The sequence below is a fragment of the Caloenas nicobarica genome, chromosome 6 (assembly GCF_036013445.1).
Source record: "Caloenas nicobarica isolate bCalNic1 chromosome 6, bCalNic1.hap1, whole genome shotgun sequence".
NCBI lineage: Eukaryota > Metazoa > Chordata > Aves > Columbiformes > Columbidae > Caloenas > Caloenas nicobarica.
In genome coordinates, this window is record NC_088250.1 from 8540676 (window position 1) to 8555195 (window position 14520).

At 51.7% G+C, this 14520-nt stretch overlaps 2 protein-coding genes across 2 annotated transcripts; one reads left to right on the top strand and one right to left on the bottom strand.

The window, feature by feature from the left end:
• Positions 1-4000: 4000 nt before the first annotated feature.
• PRLH (prolactin releasing hormone) lies at positions 4001-4566 on the top strand. Its single transcript, XM_065637585.1, has 2 exons — positions 4001-4100; positions 4394-4566. Exons 1-2 carry the CDS (start codon positions 4001-4003, stop codon positions 4564-4566), a joined length of 273 nt encoding a protein of 90 aa, XP_065493657.1.
• Positions 4567-6297: 1731 nt separating this feature from the next.
• RAB17 (RAB17, member RAS oncogene family) lies at positions 6298-8460 on the bottom strand. Its single transcript, XM_065638008.1, has 5 exons — positions 8280-8460; positions 7761-7912; positions 7207-7332; positions 6916-7009; positions 6298-6413 (listed from the first exon to the last, which is right to left on the bottom strand). Exons 1-5 carry the CDS (start codon positions 8458-8460, stop codon positions 6298-6300), a joined length of 669 nt encoding a protein of 222 aa, XP_065494080.1.
• Positions 8461-14520: the final 6060 nt, after the last annotated feature.

Consider the following 14520-nt stretch of genomic DNA (forward strand, 5'->3'; position numbering starts at 1 on the left):
TCACTTCCCTTCCCTGAGCAGCAAAGCAGGGCGAGAGCAGTGCTGACTCCCTCCCGGCGAGCGCTTGGCCAACAGATCTTTACACAAAGCTATCCAAGCACCCACTGAGGCTTCTTGCCACCATGCCTGAAGCAGCTGTGACCATCTGGGGACATGAGTGAGGTGAGGTGTGCAGGAAGCAGTATCAAGAAAAGTGGAAGAAAGGCCAGAGAGCTTACCGGGGCTAGTTTGTTTTTCCGGCTCTCGAAGATGTCCCCTCTCCCAGCAAGGCTATGCCAGCAAGTTCAGAAGGACTCCAGCAAGCAGAACATAGGAGCTTCTCTAGAGGCTTCTCCTGCTCTGCAGAGGGGTCCACCTGTGCCAAGAAGCACTTTGTGGATGAGCAAAATGTCCCTAATGATGGGATTGTAGGACCACTCGATCCTTTGGAGTGGCTGTGATGGCCTTTGGGGACTGTGGTGGCCCTGGGCTCCTGCCAGGTGACAGCAGCACTGATAATGCCCTTCTCCAGAAATCTCAAACTGTTCATTTTCCTCCAGCATTTAATTCTCCACATCCGCTCATCCCAGTGGATCAGCGCCTGGCCCCATACCCATGTCCAGGACATCAGGATGGGCAGGGGGTTCCTTTCTCTTGCAGGAAAATTTGAAGGAGGTTCATGTTAAAAACATTTTGCTTGGTACCTGCTGTTCCCTGTCCTTTATAGCCCCCGCCTCCTCCCTCCTTCCGCAGTGGGTGATGCAGGGAGGATTGCTTGCAGCCAGCGCGGGGATGTCAGACTGATGCTGGCAGTTTCCCATCCATGGCCACACGGACAGGACCATTTTAGGCTATTCTTGTGCATCTGATCAAAACCATTTAATTATGAGTTGTAGTGTGAATTCTTATGCAATTAACATACATTTGGCTTTGGTAGCAGTAGAGACTAACTGCCTAGAAATCAGTCCCACGGTCATCCCAGAGCAGTCTACTAAATCCATAGTCTGGGCTTCCCAGCTGGAAACAAAACCAGTTTCTTTTTTTGAAATTAAATCCTTCTGGTCTGAAGTTCAAAAGGGTAAGTGCAAACCACTGCCGTTGTAGAAACTCTCCCAGACACTGTGTCATTGCCGGGTGCACATCTTGCTGCTCAGCTGGCCTTGGTGCCAGAACAGCAGCTCCTTGGCTGGCAGAAGGGAGCTTCACCAAGATCTGGGCAACATTACGGGTTTGCACCCACCCTTCCAGTGTCAGGGTTCAGCCCTCCCCCCAACCACACCTCTTGCTGTACCCAGCCTCAGCTGTAACTCAAGTCCTTACATGCAGCTATTGGGATGCTTGACCCTGTGTAGAAGTCCTCGCTGTGAACCTCAGCAGTGCAGACTAAGGCATTGTTCAGGCTGTAGTCTTGTTATTTGCGTATCTGCTTGGGTAGACATTATATATATGTACACTAAGTCATGCAATAAAGCCAGTTTTGTGTCCAGAACCTAGGACCCATTTTGCAGTGTGGTTTTTTTCAGCTCATTTGAGCGAAGGCTCCTTTCTCTCCTCATCCTCTCCTTTAACTAGTTGGTGCACCCCCCTCACTTTAAAACTTAGGCAGGTGAAAGCAGACATGAGCTGAATCAGCAGCACCAAAGCAGAATGTGGGGAGATGGTGACAAATGGGATGGCAATATGACTTGTCAGATGCTGGTCACAGAGCTACGTGTGGGATGAGCGTGGGTCAGTGGTACCCAGCAGTGAGGCCAGCCCAATGAAGGGGATGCATGGTGTGGGGGTAAGGAGGGGCTGACCCTGAAATGCACTGCTTTGACTTGCATGGTAACCCAGGAGTAAATCTGGCAGCTGAAGCCACCCAAAATGCAAGCCCACAACATCAAGGAGTTGCTTTAAATCTGTATTAAATAATAGCAACGAACAACCTTGGGGTGGAGGGATGCTGCTGACCCCAGGGTCTGAGTTTCCCTGGATTATGGGGTTTTTTTTCCTTCTCTCTTCATCCCTTTCCCCATCTTTGATGTCCCTCTGCAGCCATCACCCTCTGTCCCACGCTGCTACTGTAACTGTCCCCCACCACTGGCTGTGCTGAGGCACTGGAGTCAATTGCAGCAGAGATGATCTGTCTTGGGGTGGTGCCAGCCCCACATGGAATTGGCAAGCAGAACCCAGCCCACACTCCACCAATGACAGTGTCTTCACCATCCCACCAATTCAGACATGTCCATATTTTGGTCTCTGCCCCGAAGTCTCAGTAATTCCAGTTTTGTCTGGGACTGGGTGTGTTTGTATCCCAAACAGCCCCTGCCTTGTGCTGGGAACCGAAGCTGCCTCCTCCAGTGTTGCATCTGGCAGAACAAACATCATCAGAAACCTTTACCTGGGGGTGGTTTAACCACTTCAAAAAATGGGAGGTTTGATGCCCCCACGCCATAGGGATGAGCCTGCTTCTGCCAGTCAGTGCATCCCAGCAAGTTGCCTTCCCTTTTTCTCCGCATTTAATTTTCTGATTTCCTTACAGCAGCTTTTTGGGGGGGGTTGAAGGTGAAGGGTAGTGGCACCCGATATAACCCCTGTGGTGGAGCGGGTTTGCAGCAGCAGGATCCAGGTGTTCAGAGTGGCATCGCTCACCTCCTGCAGAGAGCACTGGGTGAGGGGCTCCCCACAGGCAGGGTGATGGAGCAGAAAACTTCCCCTCGTCCAAAAAAAATGCTGAGTTAAGGACAGGGATTAACATATTCCCAAACTATCTGTCGTCGCCAGCAGGAGATAAAATGCTAGTTCCTTCTGAGTCATGAAAATCCCTGTGCTGATTTGATGAGAGGGGATGGCGGGGAGGGGAGATGCCCCGGCTCTGTCACTGCCGGGGCTCGCCTCTGACATCAGCATGAAACCGGCCATAAAAACGGGGACCAGAGGGGACTCTGGCTCAGACGGTGGCTGCTGGGCTCAGTGGGACAGTGTACGAGCACCTCGTCTCACCTCGCCGCGGTAAGTGGAGCTCTAGCACGGGGGAGCGCCGCTTTTCTCTCCCTTTTGTGATGCTTTTGTCGTTGGACAATTTCCTGTGCGCTGCTTTGCCTGCATGTGCATGTCTTTGTGTCTGTCCAGACAGTTGGGGGGTGTTTCCAAAAGGGGATTGTAAAAAGTCAGTGGCCAGAGCAAACCTGAGTTCTCAAGAGCCCAGACTGGCTCCTGCCCAGCACGCTGAAAACTTTTACTTTGCAAAAGTCCCTGGAGATAAGCTTCTGCTGTGTCCTGCTTAAGGCAGCTCTCTCACTTCAGCCCCTTGCCCTGCTCCCTCATTGCAGGTGGTTGCAGAAATCAAGCCCAGCACTCAGCCTGCCCTGCACAGTCTCTCTCACTGCCTTGATGCTATAAAGCATCTTACAGGGTGCCCTGAGTTCATCATTTCAGCAGCTGGCTCCCAGGGTGGGTGCTGAGGGCGGAGAGGTGGCCACGGTCCATCCATCACCCAGTATCTGGCAGCAAAACCTATTTGTGCCTCCAGCCCCGCATTTCGGCGCTGGCCTTTTTCCCCATCTCCTGGGCTGCAGAGTCCCACCATCGTGGGCGTGCTAGGGGTCCCAGCCAGAAAAGGTGATGCCAGGCCTGGCCTAAGGCACTAGGCTAGGACAAAAAGCTATTTTAATTAACATGAGATTTGTACAACTCATGTTTGCAGAGGAGGTTTTCCCCTGAGCTATCAGCCCCAGCAAAGCCCCTGGGTTTTGACCAAGCTGCCCCAAGCTCTTTGCATCACAGCTGGCACAAGGATGCTATGATAGGAACAACAGCCCCATGGCAGCAGTGATGCAGTTGCCCCATCCCCTCCATTACAGCCTTCTCCTCCTGATGGGGGGCTCACCCTGCGAGCGTCTAATCCAAGTGGGGTGTCTCTGTGACGGCCAAACCCCTTTGCTCCTACAGCTGCATCAGAAGCCACTGTCTTCGTGGCACCAGCGGGAAGTGCCAGGGGGCTTTGGGACTAAGCCACCACGACCAGAGAGTGCCGGGAATGAAGCTGGGGGCCGCCTGCCTCCTGTGCCTGCTGCTCACCTGCCTGACCTTGCCCGTCACCCACGGCCACGTCCGCGAGCGCTCCATGGAAATCAGGAGTAAGGAGAGCAGGAGTAAGGGACTCCCCCCAGCCAACAACCCCCAGCCCCTTCTGCATCCCCAGGCTCAGCTGCATATGGGGGGACGGGGGGTCTCTATCCAGAAGCAAAGATTTGCTTTGAAACAGCAGCTGCAGTAGCTTTTATGCTGCCCCACACCCCCCACCCCCCGAGTCGTTTTCCCACTCCCCTGGGGTTTATCATGCCCCTCACCCTTGGGTGCAGTGCCCAGTCCCACCTCTGTGTCCCCCCCTGCATCATCTCCTGACAGTTCCTTGGCTTTTGCCTTGCAGACCCTGACATCGACCCCTCCTGGTACACGGGACGCGGGATCAGGCCAGTGGGGCGTTTCGGAAGGAGGCGAGCCCTGGGCGAGGGCACCCATCCCGGGGGGGCTGGCCGATGGCAAGCCTGTGCCCCCTCCCACCTGCACCCCCAGTCCCCCCGGGAAGAGCGGAGTCCCTGAGCTGAACCAACAATAAAAGCCCTTCTCCTCTCAGCCCGTGTCCCAGACTCTCTGCTCTGAAACACAGCACGGGAGGTCACAGGGGGCTGCAGGGGGTTGTGTGCTTGGGGCTGCGCCTCCAAAAATTGCTGTTCTTGCCACAGTTTTGCATCTTGCCCTGGTGGTGTGTGCAGTGCATCAGGTGTGTCCCCAAGCAAGACCATTTTCTCCACTCTCCAGTTTGGGCGTGAGAGGGACCACAGGGAAGGGTGACCCCCCAGCCCATAGCATCCCTGCCTGCCACTCCTGGCCCAGCACTGGGGGTCTGGAGCTGTTTGGGGAGGGAAGGGTTAATCTCAGGAGGGAGGGGGCAGGTGTGGGAGATGAGTGGCAATTAGCACCCCTGCCTCTCAGCTGCCCTAAGGAAGGGGATTTAGGCGGTAGGAGGCAACAGCTCCTCTTTCTTACTGGGAAGGAGCTCTTGTTCTGCCCTGAGACAGCTCAGTCTTGGGGAAGCATCACAGGTGGGTGTTCCTGGCTGGTGTGGGTTGCTGGGGGGGTCCTTGCGGTGGGGCTTGACCTTGCAAACCTGGGCAAAGGGTGTTGTGGTTCCCTCCTCAACATGGAGAACATCTTTGAGGGTGTCTGCTGCCTCGTGGCCAAGCTCAGCCTGGCCAAGCCTTGCCCATGCTGTCTCTGTCAAGTCATGCCCTGAAAAAACAGCAGCTGCATTGCCCTGTGATGGGATGAATGGTGCTGGTCTTTGCCCATGGCCTTGCTGGAGTTACCACAGCTGTCCTGGAAAAGGCAGTATCTCCCCGGAGCCCAGCAGCTCCTGGGTTTGCTGGGCACTGGCATGCTTTTGGAGACAGCTCAGGTGCTCTGGGATGGAGCAGGTGAGAGAGCATCTTTCCCTGTACAAGCAACAGTTCTTTCCTTCTTGCAGCTTGGATGGACTGCCAGGGCTGTGTTGGTGCAGCAGCTGAAGGCTGTGGAAGCCCCACGATGCCTCTTGGCATAGCTCCCACCTTCTCTTCCAGCCAAGGCACATCCCTGCAGTGTAACATGTATAATGCAGAGAGGGGAGGCCCAGCAAGGCACAGGGTACCGTGACACCTGGCATTTGCTTTGGCCCTGCTCTGTGCACAGATCTGGCTCTTGTGTTGGTGATAAATCAGTGACTTCTCCTGATGGGCTGTGTCTCCACCCTGCGGCGCGGCCCCAGGCAATCAGGGCTCAAATGGGTCCAGCAAGGGGAGCACTGGCTCTGGTCCATGCTGCCTCTGGGCTTCCTGTGGTCCCTGCCTGCAGGATGACATCCAGGTCAGAAAAAAACCCTTTAGGGCAATAGTCTCTTTATTTGCAGCCTGGGTGTAAAGCCATCAGGATGCACCTGCCTCACTCCAGAAAGCTAAACTCTCCCTTTTCAGATGAGAGGGGACACGGGGGAGCTGACGTGCATCTGGGGCTGGGGAGGTGTCATCAGTCACAGCTGGTGGCAGCAGTGCCGGAGGGTCATGCTCTTCTCTGGAAGCAGAAACTTGATGGAAGAAACCACTGGGCTTTACCTCTTGGAGGAAGCTAGTGCTGGAGGGTTGAAGAGGCCCTGTGCCCTCAAGATGGGCTCTGGCCTTGCTCCGAGCAGGACGGTGATTGAGCTGAGCTGTCCTTGTGCTTCTGCAGCCCCAGCTTTGTCATTGCTCCTCTTGCAGACCTCATCCAGCCACTGCTGACATCCAGAGCTGCCTGTCCTCAGAGTTGGCAACACCCAGTCCTCGCCCTGCTCTGCCCCAGGTCAACTGCTGACCTCCCACGGGAAGGGGATGGGTTGGATGCCTTCTCTTGTTCCCGCTGCAGGAGCTCTTGGGCTAGGAAGAAACACAAAGTGAGAAAGGGCTCAGTTCTCCTGCTGGTGGAGTAGAATGTGACGGTTGTCCCACCCCAGGAGAGCCACTGATGGCCACTGGTACCATCCCACGGTGACCATGTTAGATCTCTACTGAACAGTTGCGCTGTGGACAACATTACACCTAGACTGGATACTAAAGCAAAAGAAAATTGTGGCTTTGGGAGAGGGCCTGAAATCCATCTCTTATGTTGGAGCATCCTGAGATGGATCTGTCTGTCCTTCTGCCTTGAGAGGTGTGACATGTTGCACTGAAACCATGGACTGTTGTGGCAGTGAACCTTGAAGCTGCCAGGCACGGTGCAGGCTGGACCAGCTGGGAAGCAAACCTTGGTGGCAAGCCTGAGCAACGAAGAGGGTCAGATTTGAGGTGGGGGAAGAAGGTGTTTGCAGCCTCAAAGCAGAGGTTTGGGGCCTGTGATTCAGCCACTTTGGCTCTCATTGAGAGCCATCACACAACTTACCTATGGCCATAAAGATATCATTTACTTGGTGGTTGGATTTTGCAGATGTCTCCATGAACAGGAGGCCTTTGGTCCTTGCAAATTCTTCCCCCTCCTGGGTGGAGACAAGCAGAGTTATTCCCCCAGCCCTCTCTGGGGCTACTTGTTCAGTTATGGTGGCATTTCATGGCAGGTAAGTAACTTTAGAGGTGTCCAAAAGCCTTTTAAACTCTCAGCTTTGCTATGACATAAGCCAGTGCTTGCTGGTGAGGGGATGATGAGTGGGTCTGGGGGCTCACCACATGCACTCACCTCAACGGCAACTTCTCGCTCAGCAGCAAGGTCTGTCTTGTTGCCCACCAAAGCAATGACAATTTCATCACGAAGGAATTCCTTCTCCAGGTCAGTCAGCCAGAGCTTTGCTCTGTTGAGTGTTTCCTGGAGAGATGGAGACAAAAAATCACCCAGGGATCTGGTTTTTATTTAATCCCTTCATCTCAGGCATAGAAAAGCTGGACAGGTGGCACTAAAACAAAGGAGGTGGAAGAGATGTGGCGGGGGTCCTTCAATTGCCCTCTCTCTCAGGGAAACAGGTCACTGGCCCTCAAATACCTTCAGGGATAAATCAGCCTTGGATGGGATGCACCCTTTCTGCATGGCAGCAGAAATCACCCCTGGGGTGCTGGCTGGGTCATGCACAGGCAGGGACAGCCCCTGGCATGTCCCAGGTGGTATGTTCATCTTCTCAAGTGGTGCTCGTGTACTGCTTTCTGCTCTGCCAAAGACAAACACCATCACCTAGACACCTCTGCCCTGTCAGTGCTGCTGCAGCTCGGCATGGACAGGATCAGCATCCCCTGCCTTACCTTGTTAGTGATGTCGTAAACGAGGAGAGAGGCGTGGGCACCCCGGAAGTAGAGGTGGCAGACACTGTGGTACTTCTCCTGGCCTGCCGTGTCCCAGATCTCAAACCTGACGGTGGCTACCTCCAGGTTGAGTGTCTGTGTGAAGAAGGAGCCTGCAAGCAAGATGCAGGGTGCGTGTTCACTTGCAGCAAGGGCAGAGAGCTCCGATCCACTGCCGTGAGGACAAACCCATCCCAAGAGCTGGTAACAATGCTCTAGTGCACAAAAAACCAAATCTGTGCAGGTTGCATGTGGCTTTGCTTACAGTCTGGTGCTGAGGAAAATCGGCTGCAAAGATCTGAAGGTGACAGTGACAGGGGAGGTCTGGCTCTGGGGCAAGTCTGTATAATGTTCAAAAGTGGGTCTGTGCTACTGCAGGATATACCAACCTGTTCTCCTACATCCCACCCCGCTGCAAGGAAGGGCATCAGGCCTGGTCTCTTGTCCAGAGCCATCAAGATACTGAAGCCACTCACTCACATCCCACAGTTGGCAGTGACTCCTTGAAGTCATTTTTCACATATCGGTAGGCAAGGCTTGACTTTCCCACTGACGTGTTCCCCAGCAGAACCACCTTGTAGATGTAGGTGGGACGAATCCCTTCCAGGGAGGTGTTTGGGATTGCTTTCTGTGCCATGCCCTGTAAGGAAACCAATTCCATTCAAAACACACTGCAGTGATCCCAGATCCATTAGCTGAGCCTCCTGCATCAACTCCTGACCAGTGGCAGTGGGCCAGGTGAGGCTTAACCTCAAAATAAGCAAGAACAAAATTATTAATATCCTGAATCAAATTTAATCTATCAAACCATCTGCCATTGTCAGTTATGACCAGAGGGTGGAGGTGTTTAGGAAGCAACTTGATGCAAGAGGCCACCTTGGATGTAGACAAGGAGATTGGATAGGCTGCATTCTCCTTTAACTTTCTGGAGAAAGTTAATGGCAGAATAACAACACTTAATGAGTATGCCTTGCTCTTGAGCACCTCTCATTCCCCAAAGTCCTGCCAAAGAGCTTAGGCTGATGTTCCACTCTTATTGTGGATCTTGGTTAGAAGAGCATAACTCAGGTATGGAGGTGATGCTGCAACCAGCTTGCTGAAGACAGTGCCCACGGGACCTCAAGAGCTGATGGACTTTGGCAGCACCATTTCAAGTCAACATGTTGCTTGCCGGGGTGAAAAAGCAGGAGCGAGAGGACCTGACTCAAGCACCATTGAGGACAGTATCACACAAAGCAGACAGCACGTGCTCCTCTACTGTGGATTAGGAAACCTTGGACAGAACAAGCCTGTGAAGTCTCATGCCCTTGTGACTGTTGCACCATGAAGGGTGACTCTGCATCACTCGGGGTGGAGCTATACTGAGTGGTGACCTGGGACAGTGGAGGAGCACAGCCCAAAATAACAGTGGTCGCCTCAAACCTGGCTTGAAGAGAGTCACTGTGGAGCATTGGCCATACCCCAGGAAGATGGCAGTGGATGTGAACCCTCCTGGGTGGCATCTTTCCCCTTCTCCCAGCCTTGATCTCAAGGAAGTGACACTGCCTTGCTGTTGGAGGGAGCTGTCACCGCAGGGTGGCGAACAATGCTGTCTTGCAGCCAGCCAGAGCTTTGCCTTGGCTCCTCCTTGCAGAGCTTCTCCTCTCAAAACACAAAGCTCTAGTGGAGAGCTATGCAGGAGAGAGGGAGGTTCATGCTGAGCTTGAAGATATCAAAGGTCATGGGGTATTGAACTGAGGAGGAGAAGGGTATGAGATGACCTCTCATGTATTTACTTCACCTCACGTGCAGCAGCAAAGGGGAAATATGCCACGAGCAAGCCCGTAAGTGCTGTGTGCAGAGATGGGATGTGCCTCCTAGATAGATCTGATCTGCTAACACTCAAAAGCAGCAGAGGAGCCTTGTGAAGGATGCTGAAATGTTAGCGTCCTGCTGTCGGTCCCTGCCTGTGTGTCCTAACCCTCTCGCTGCTATTGCATGCCAGATGAAGAGCCTCGCATGCTGGGGTGAACGCTACTGGTGTGGGGTGGGGTGCTTCCCTCCACGTGCTTTTGAAGAAAGCCCTGGTCAGCCAGAGAGCAGGGACCTGCAAGACTTTTAATGCAGAATCGGTGCAATTACTCCAGTTTCCACCTGGGGCTTGCAGGAGTTTCACGTGCAGAACTTGCAGATGAGCACGAAGTATCTTTATACGGACACCTAACAGCAGAGCTAGTAATGTAGCTCCCAGCCCAGGGAGCTCTACAGCTCCCTTGTCTGACAAAAGCCTCTCGTTCCTTCATGCCGCTCATCTCACGTGTCTCCTTTGTTTTAGCTGTCTTCCCCCTGCAGTCCGGCAGGCTCCAGACCTTTAATTGTCCTCCCTTCCCTGAGCTGCTATCAAAGCAGGCTGTCACTGAGAGCATTCCTCAGTGCTGGCTGAACCTGGGTCTGTATCTGCAGATGAGAGTGGTTTTTCTTCTACATGAGATGGGCTTTCACCCCCTTAAAACCCAGGAGTAAAATCTTGCCTCCTAGCTAGTACAGCCCAGTGATGAAGAGTGGGATCACAGCTCGTGCAGAACAGCTAGTCAGGGGTGGGTTATATTTTTTAAGCGAGGAAAAAGATAAATCTTGTGGCATGGCGTAAGGGTGCTCCTTATGGTATTAATTACTTATCTTTGCCTCTTTGTAGGCCTGGAAATGACTGGTATCCTTTCTGGGCAGTAACGTTAGCTATTGTAGGTGATATAAGCCCTAAGACTCTACAGGGAAGAAAGAAGCTGCATGAAAAACACTCTTAAACTCAGTTTGTCATTATTTCACTCTGCTGATCTCTGTTTAACCTTAGAAGATTGCACTGACACTGGAACAAAGCCTGAGAATTACTGCCATTGATGGAAATTTCCCTGCAAACTTTTCATACTAGCAAACACCTGTTACAGACGGGGAGTTTTGCCAAAGTTCATTTGAAACAATTTCTTTTCCATGTTAAGAGGCAGAAGGTGAGTCTCCCTTTCCACCTGAGGGGAATGATGAGGAAGAAAAACAAGTGACTTTATTATCATTTGATGGAAAATAGAATTTAGGGGAAACACTTTTCTTTTTCTGGTGGTATTTTTGGTGGGACTTTTTGGTGGTTGTTTTTTGGTTTGTTTTTGTGGCTTGGTTTTTTGTGGTTTGCTTGGGTTTATATTTCCTGTTGGGACTGACTGAGCATATCCAGGAGAAACGTTTAAAGCAACTTTCCTGCTGATTTCTGTGAGTTAAGCCCCAGTGGAGTGCACCTGCGTGCCAGAAAGCTCCTGTTGCCATTACTAGAATAAGTTTGATTTATCTCACTGCAAACTCAAAACTCTGAAGAAGTCACTGATGCTTCCTGTGCAAAATGGCTTTAGCAAATTTTCCCTTGCAGGCTTTGAAAGGCTGATGTGTCACCTGACTGGGACTGCTTAAATGCTGGATTTGGGGGATTTTTAGTTTGATCCTGATAAAAAATAACTTGGCAATTTAGGGAGCAGGCCGAGGAACAGCTGAGGTGTTACAAGTCTTGTACTCACGCCTAGAGGTCACACCAAGGGGCAGGGAAAGCTGAACCTGCTCAGATTCAATACAAAGAGCCAGAGATTAGTCAAGATAAGCATTTCTCTTCAATCAATTGTAAAAATCCCATTGGCGGATTTAGTCTCCAGCTATAGCTTAATATTTTGTGACAGCTGTGTCTAGTAGCAGATACTTTGGGCAGACTTGCCTGGTCTTACACTTACCTAGAAGGTGAGTACAGAAACAGCCGCGACGCAGATCATTTCTCACTTCCTAATGGAGGATTAAGCATCGCTGCACCCAGGAAATTGTGTTGTCAGCCAGACACCAGCATTCCCCTATCTCGATGTCTCCTCTCTCCTTCCCATGGGCAATGGGTGGGTATGCAGAGACAGCTCTGACCAGCGCTAACCAGCTTTCCTGATGGAGCCCACTGGTTTAATGTATATCAACTTAAAGACAATCTATTTGCCGGGTACGGCAGCAGCGCCAGATCAGTGATATTGCACTTGAACTGCCTGCCCTCGGTGTTTCCAAGAAGGAACCTGACAAATCTGTTTATGAGGGTGACTCAGTTGTTTATAACTAGCAGGAAAGTGGACTTTATCTAAGGAGCATCCTTTCAAACTTGTGTTTTATGGGCGTAAACACTAGCAATAAAAAAGAGAAATATGAGGTGGTAAATATTTGCGCTGGAATGCAACAGTAAGGGTTTGGCTTTTGCCTCTCCGTAAGTTAGTATCTATGCAGTATTTTTAACCTGGGGAGGGGGCATCCTGGTATATTTACTGCCAGGGGATAAGCCATTTATTTCCAAATGAAAAGAATAAAAAAGGAAATTCATACCTTTGGGGATGGAGATACTGAGAAGTGTTATTTAAGACTCTGTTTAACTTCCAGTGAAATTAATGATGCTTAAGTCTAACATGTCTAACCGATGTCTCAGCTTTTCTAAACCACAAGCTCCAAGAAGATCCTAAAACCATTAAAGACAGTAGCGCTGAGTTTCTGCAGGGGTTCAGCAGTGAAAAAGCACCACAGTTAATCAGCTCCTCAGAAGAAGCAGGACTCCGATGCTACCTGTGTAAGTCTGCAGTATCTAGCCCTGAAATTTTTGGAAACAATGCTTTAGGTTCTTTCAGATTCAGATTTTTTGTGTGTGTGTCCCCAGATAAGGGTCATGCACCTACCTCCCCCATTAACTTGTCTAGTATTGAGCTCAAAGCACTCCTCTGCTTTCGAGAGCTTCCTCCTACCTGTTAAAGTTCTCGCAGTGCTGGTGTAAGGGTGCAGCCGCTTGCAAAGTTCACTTACGCCAAGGTTACCAGGGGATATGGAAAATCCCAACTGCTAAGACTTAACGCGTAAACACTGTTAGATTTACATAGTGCTGATTTCTCAGAGCAATCAGCCCTCCTCAGAGCTAAGGGGAACAGAGTACGGGTCATTAACTGTGCAGCAGAGCGGGTTGGGGAAATAAGGCAAAAATAAGTGGAGGTCGCTCTGGGCTGTGGATGAGACCAAGCGCTCAGCAAAGGCTTTCCCAGCAGCTATTTGGCTGCCAGAGAAGATGGGAATAGGGCAGAGGACTTCCTAATCTTCCTAAAAACTCTTCCCTTGGGCAGGGGGCTGCTGAGAATGGTGCCATCCTCCCTGGTGGATGCTCCTTTGTGGCTGGGATGCGGGGCTGCTTCCCAGGGGGAGGATGAAAGTCCCAGGAGCTTGTCTGGGAAAAGCACCTTGGAGGTGGTGGGTCAGGACTGGAGCCTGCCCTGTGGGGAACCCCCGTGTGGAGGATGTCTTTACCTTCCCGAAGCCTTGATTTCCTCCAGGCGCTCGCTCGGGTCCGTGTGGCCAGGGACAGCAGCCCCGTCCGGCTGCCCGAACCTCTCCGTGTCGGGGGCAGATAAAAGCGAAACCAGCCGGCAGCTCCCGGGGAGCCGTGTCAAAGGTGAGAGGCAACTGGAGATCAGTGAACCTTAGACCTGCCAGTGAGCTGGGCAAGGCGGGACCACAGGGCTGCCGTCACCGTGAGCGGGGCTGGTGGCCATGCCCTCTGCAGCCCCTCCATCCAGCCCTCCTTCCCTCTCTCCTTTCCATGCTGAGGTTTGGCAGTGGGTGGATGGACAGATGGGTGAATGGACAGATGGATGGATGAATGGGTGGGTGGGTTTTCTCCATGCCTTGGGGTGCAAGGCCAGCCCAGCTACCAGAGGCATGGGGAGCAAAAGCAGCCTGAACCCCCACCACAGGGGTTTGAGGACTGGGGAGGGCTGGGTGCGGGGCCAGCCGGAGCCATGGCGTGCCAGGTACCCAGCCTTATCTGGGTGTTTATAGTATGGCAATTTCTGCTGACACACATTAGACCTGGCTTTGGTCGAGTGCCAAGGTAAGAACTCGGTTAACTTGGGCTGGGGTTTGCCAAAGAATTTGTTTTCAGGAGCGTGGCTGGTTTAGTGGCTGGTGGGAAACTGCACACTCACTTCTCTAGCAAAGCGCTTCAGCAGACAAGCTGGGGAGGTGCAAAGCGAGCAAAAACTGAGCATTTGGGATTTTACTGCCTTTTAATTAAGGTAATAGCTAGTTACCACAGGCAGCTGGGGCTTGGTACTTTGGAGAAGGCTGCCCTCGTTAGAGCTCTAATATCTTGAGAGAGAAATCACAGCATATCAATGCATTAGGATAACAGATCTGGAGTGAGAACAGGAAGATCTGATAATTAAAAATGTAAATAAAGATAGTCCTTGTATTTCTGTTACTCACCTTGTGACAGTCAGTGTCTTTCCTTCAAGCACCAGCTCCTAAAGTTTTCTGGGAGTGAAACAGACTTTACGAAATCTGGCCCTAATGGTTATAGGGAGCAGGCTGAAAAGCAGGAGTCCTACAAACAACCTAAAAAAAAATCTTATCCCAGTTTTGAAACGAAGAGTATGTCTTGTGACTTCCAAGGCCTGACTGCTGCGGCTCGATTACTTCCCATTTCTAAGATGAAATGCCATGTGCAGGCACCCGAGAGTTGCACAGATGTCATATGAGAGCAGTGCCCCCACCAAGTGGAATCACCGTGAGATGTTTTGGTCTGCAAGCCAAAAGGGAGCGTTTCCCTTTGGGAATGTGTCCAAGCAAAGATTTGCACCATCACTGCAAAACTGGCTTGAGTAGAACCCACATATGCATCCAGCCTGAGAGCAGGTCTTAC

Bases quoted from the DNA above. Each gene is read 5' to 3' on its own strand.
- RAB17 (XM_065638008.1), bottom strand. From the start codon at position 8,460: ATGGAATTGGTTTCCTTACAGGGCATGGCACAGAAAGCAATCCCAAAC. The intron at 7,333-7,760 runs GTAAGGCAGGGG...CCATCTCTCCAG, and splicing joins TTTACGACATCACTAACAAG to GAAACACTCAACAGAGCAAA. The intron at 7,010-7,206 runs GTGAGTGCATGT...GTCTCCACCCAG, and splicing joins AGCGAGAAGTTGCCGTTGAG to GAGGGGGAAGAATTTGCAAG.
- PRLH (XM_065637585.1), top strand. From the start codon at position 4,001: ATGAAGCTGGGGGCCGCCTGCCTCCTGTGCCTGCTGCTCACCTGCCTG. The intron at 4,101-4,393 runs GTAAGGAGAGCA...TTTGCCTTGCAG, and splicing joins GCGCTCCATGGAAATCAGGA to ACCCTGACATCGACCCCTCC.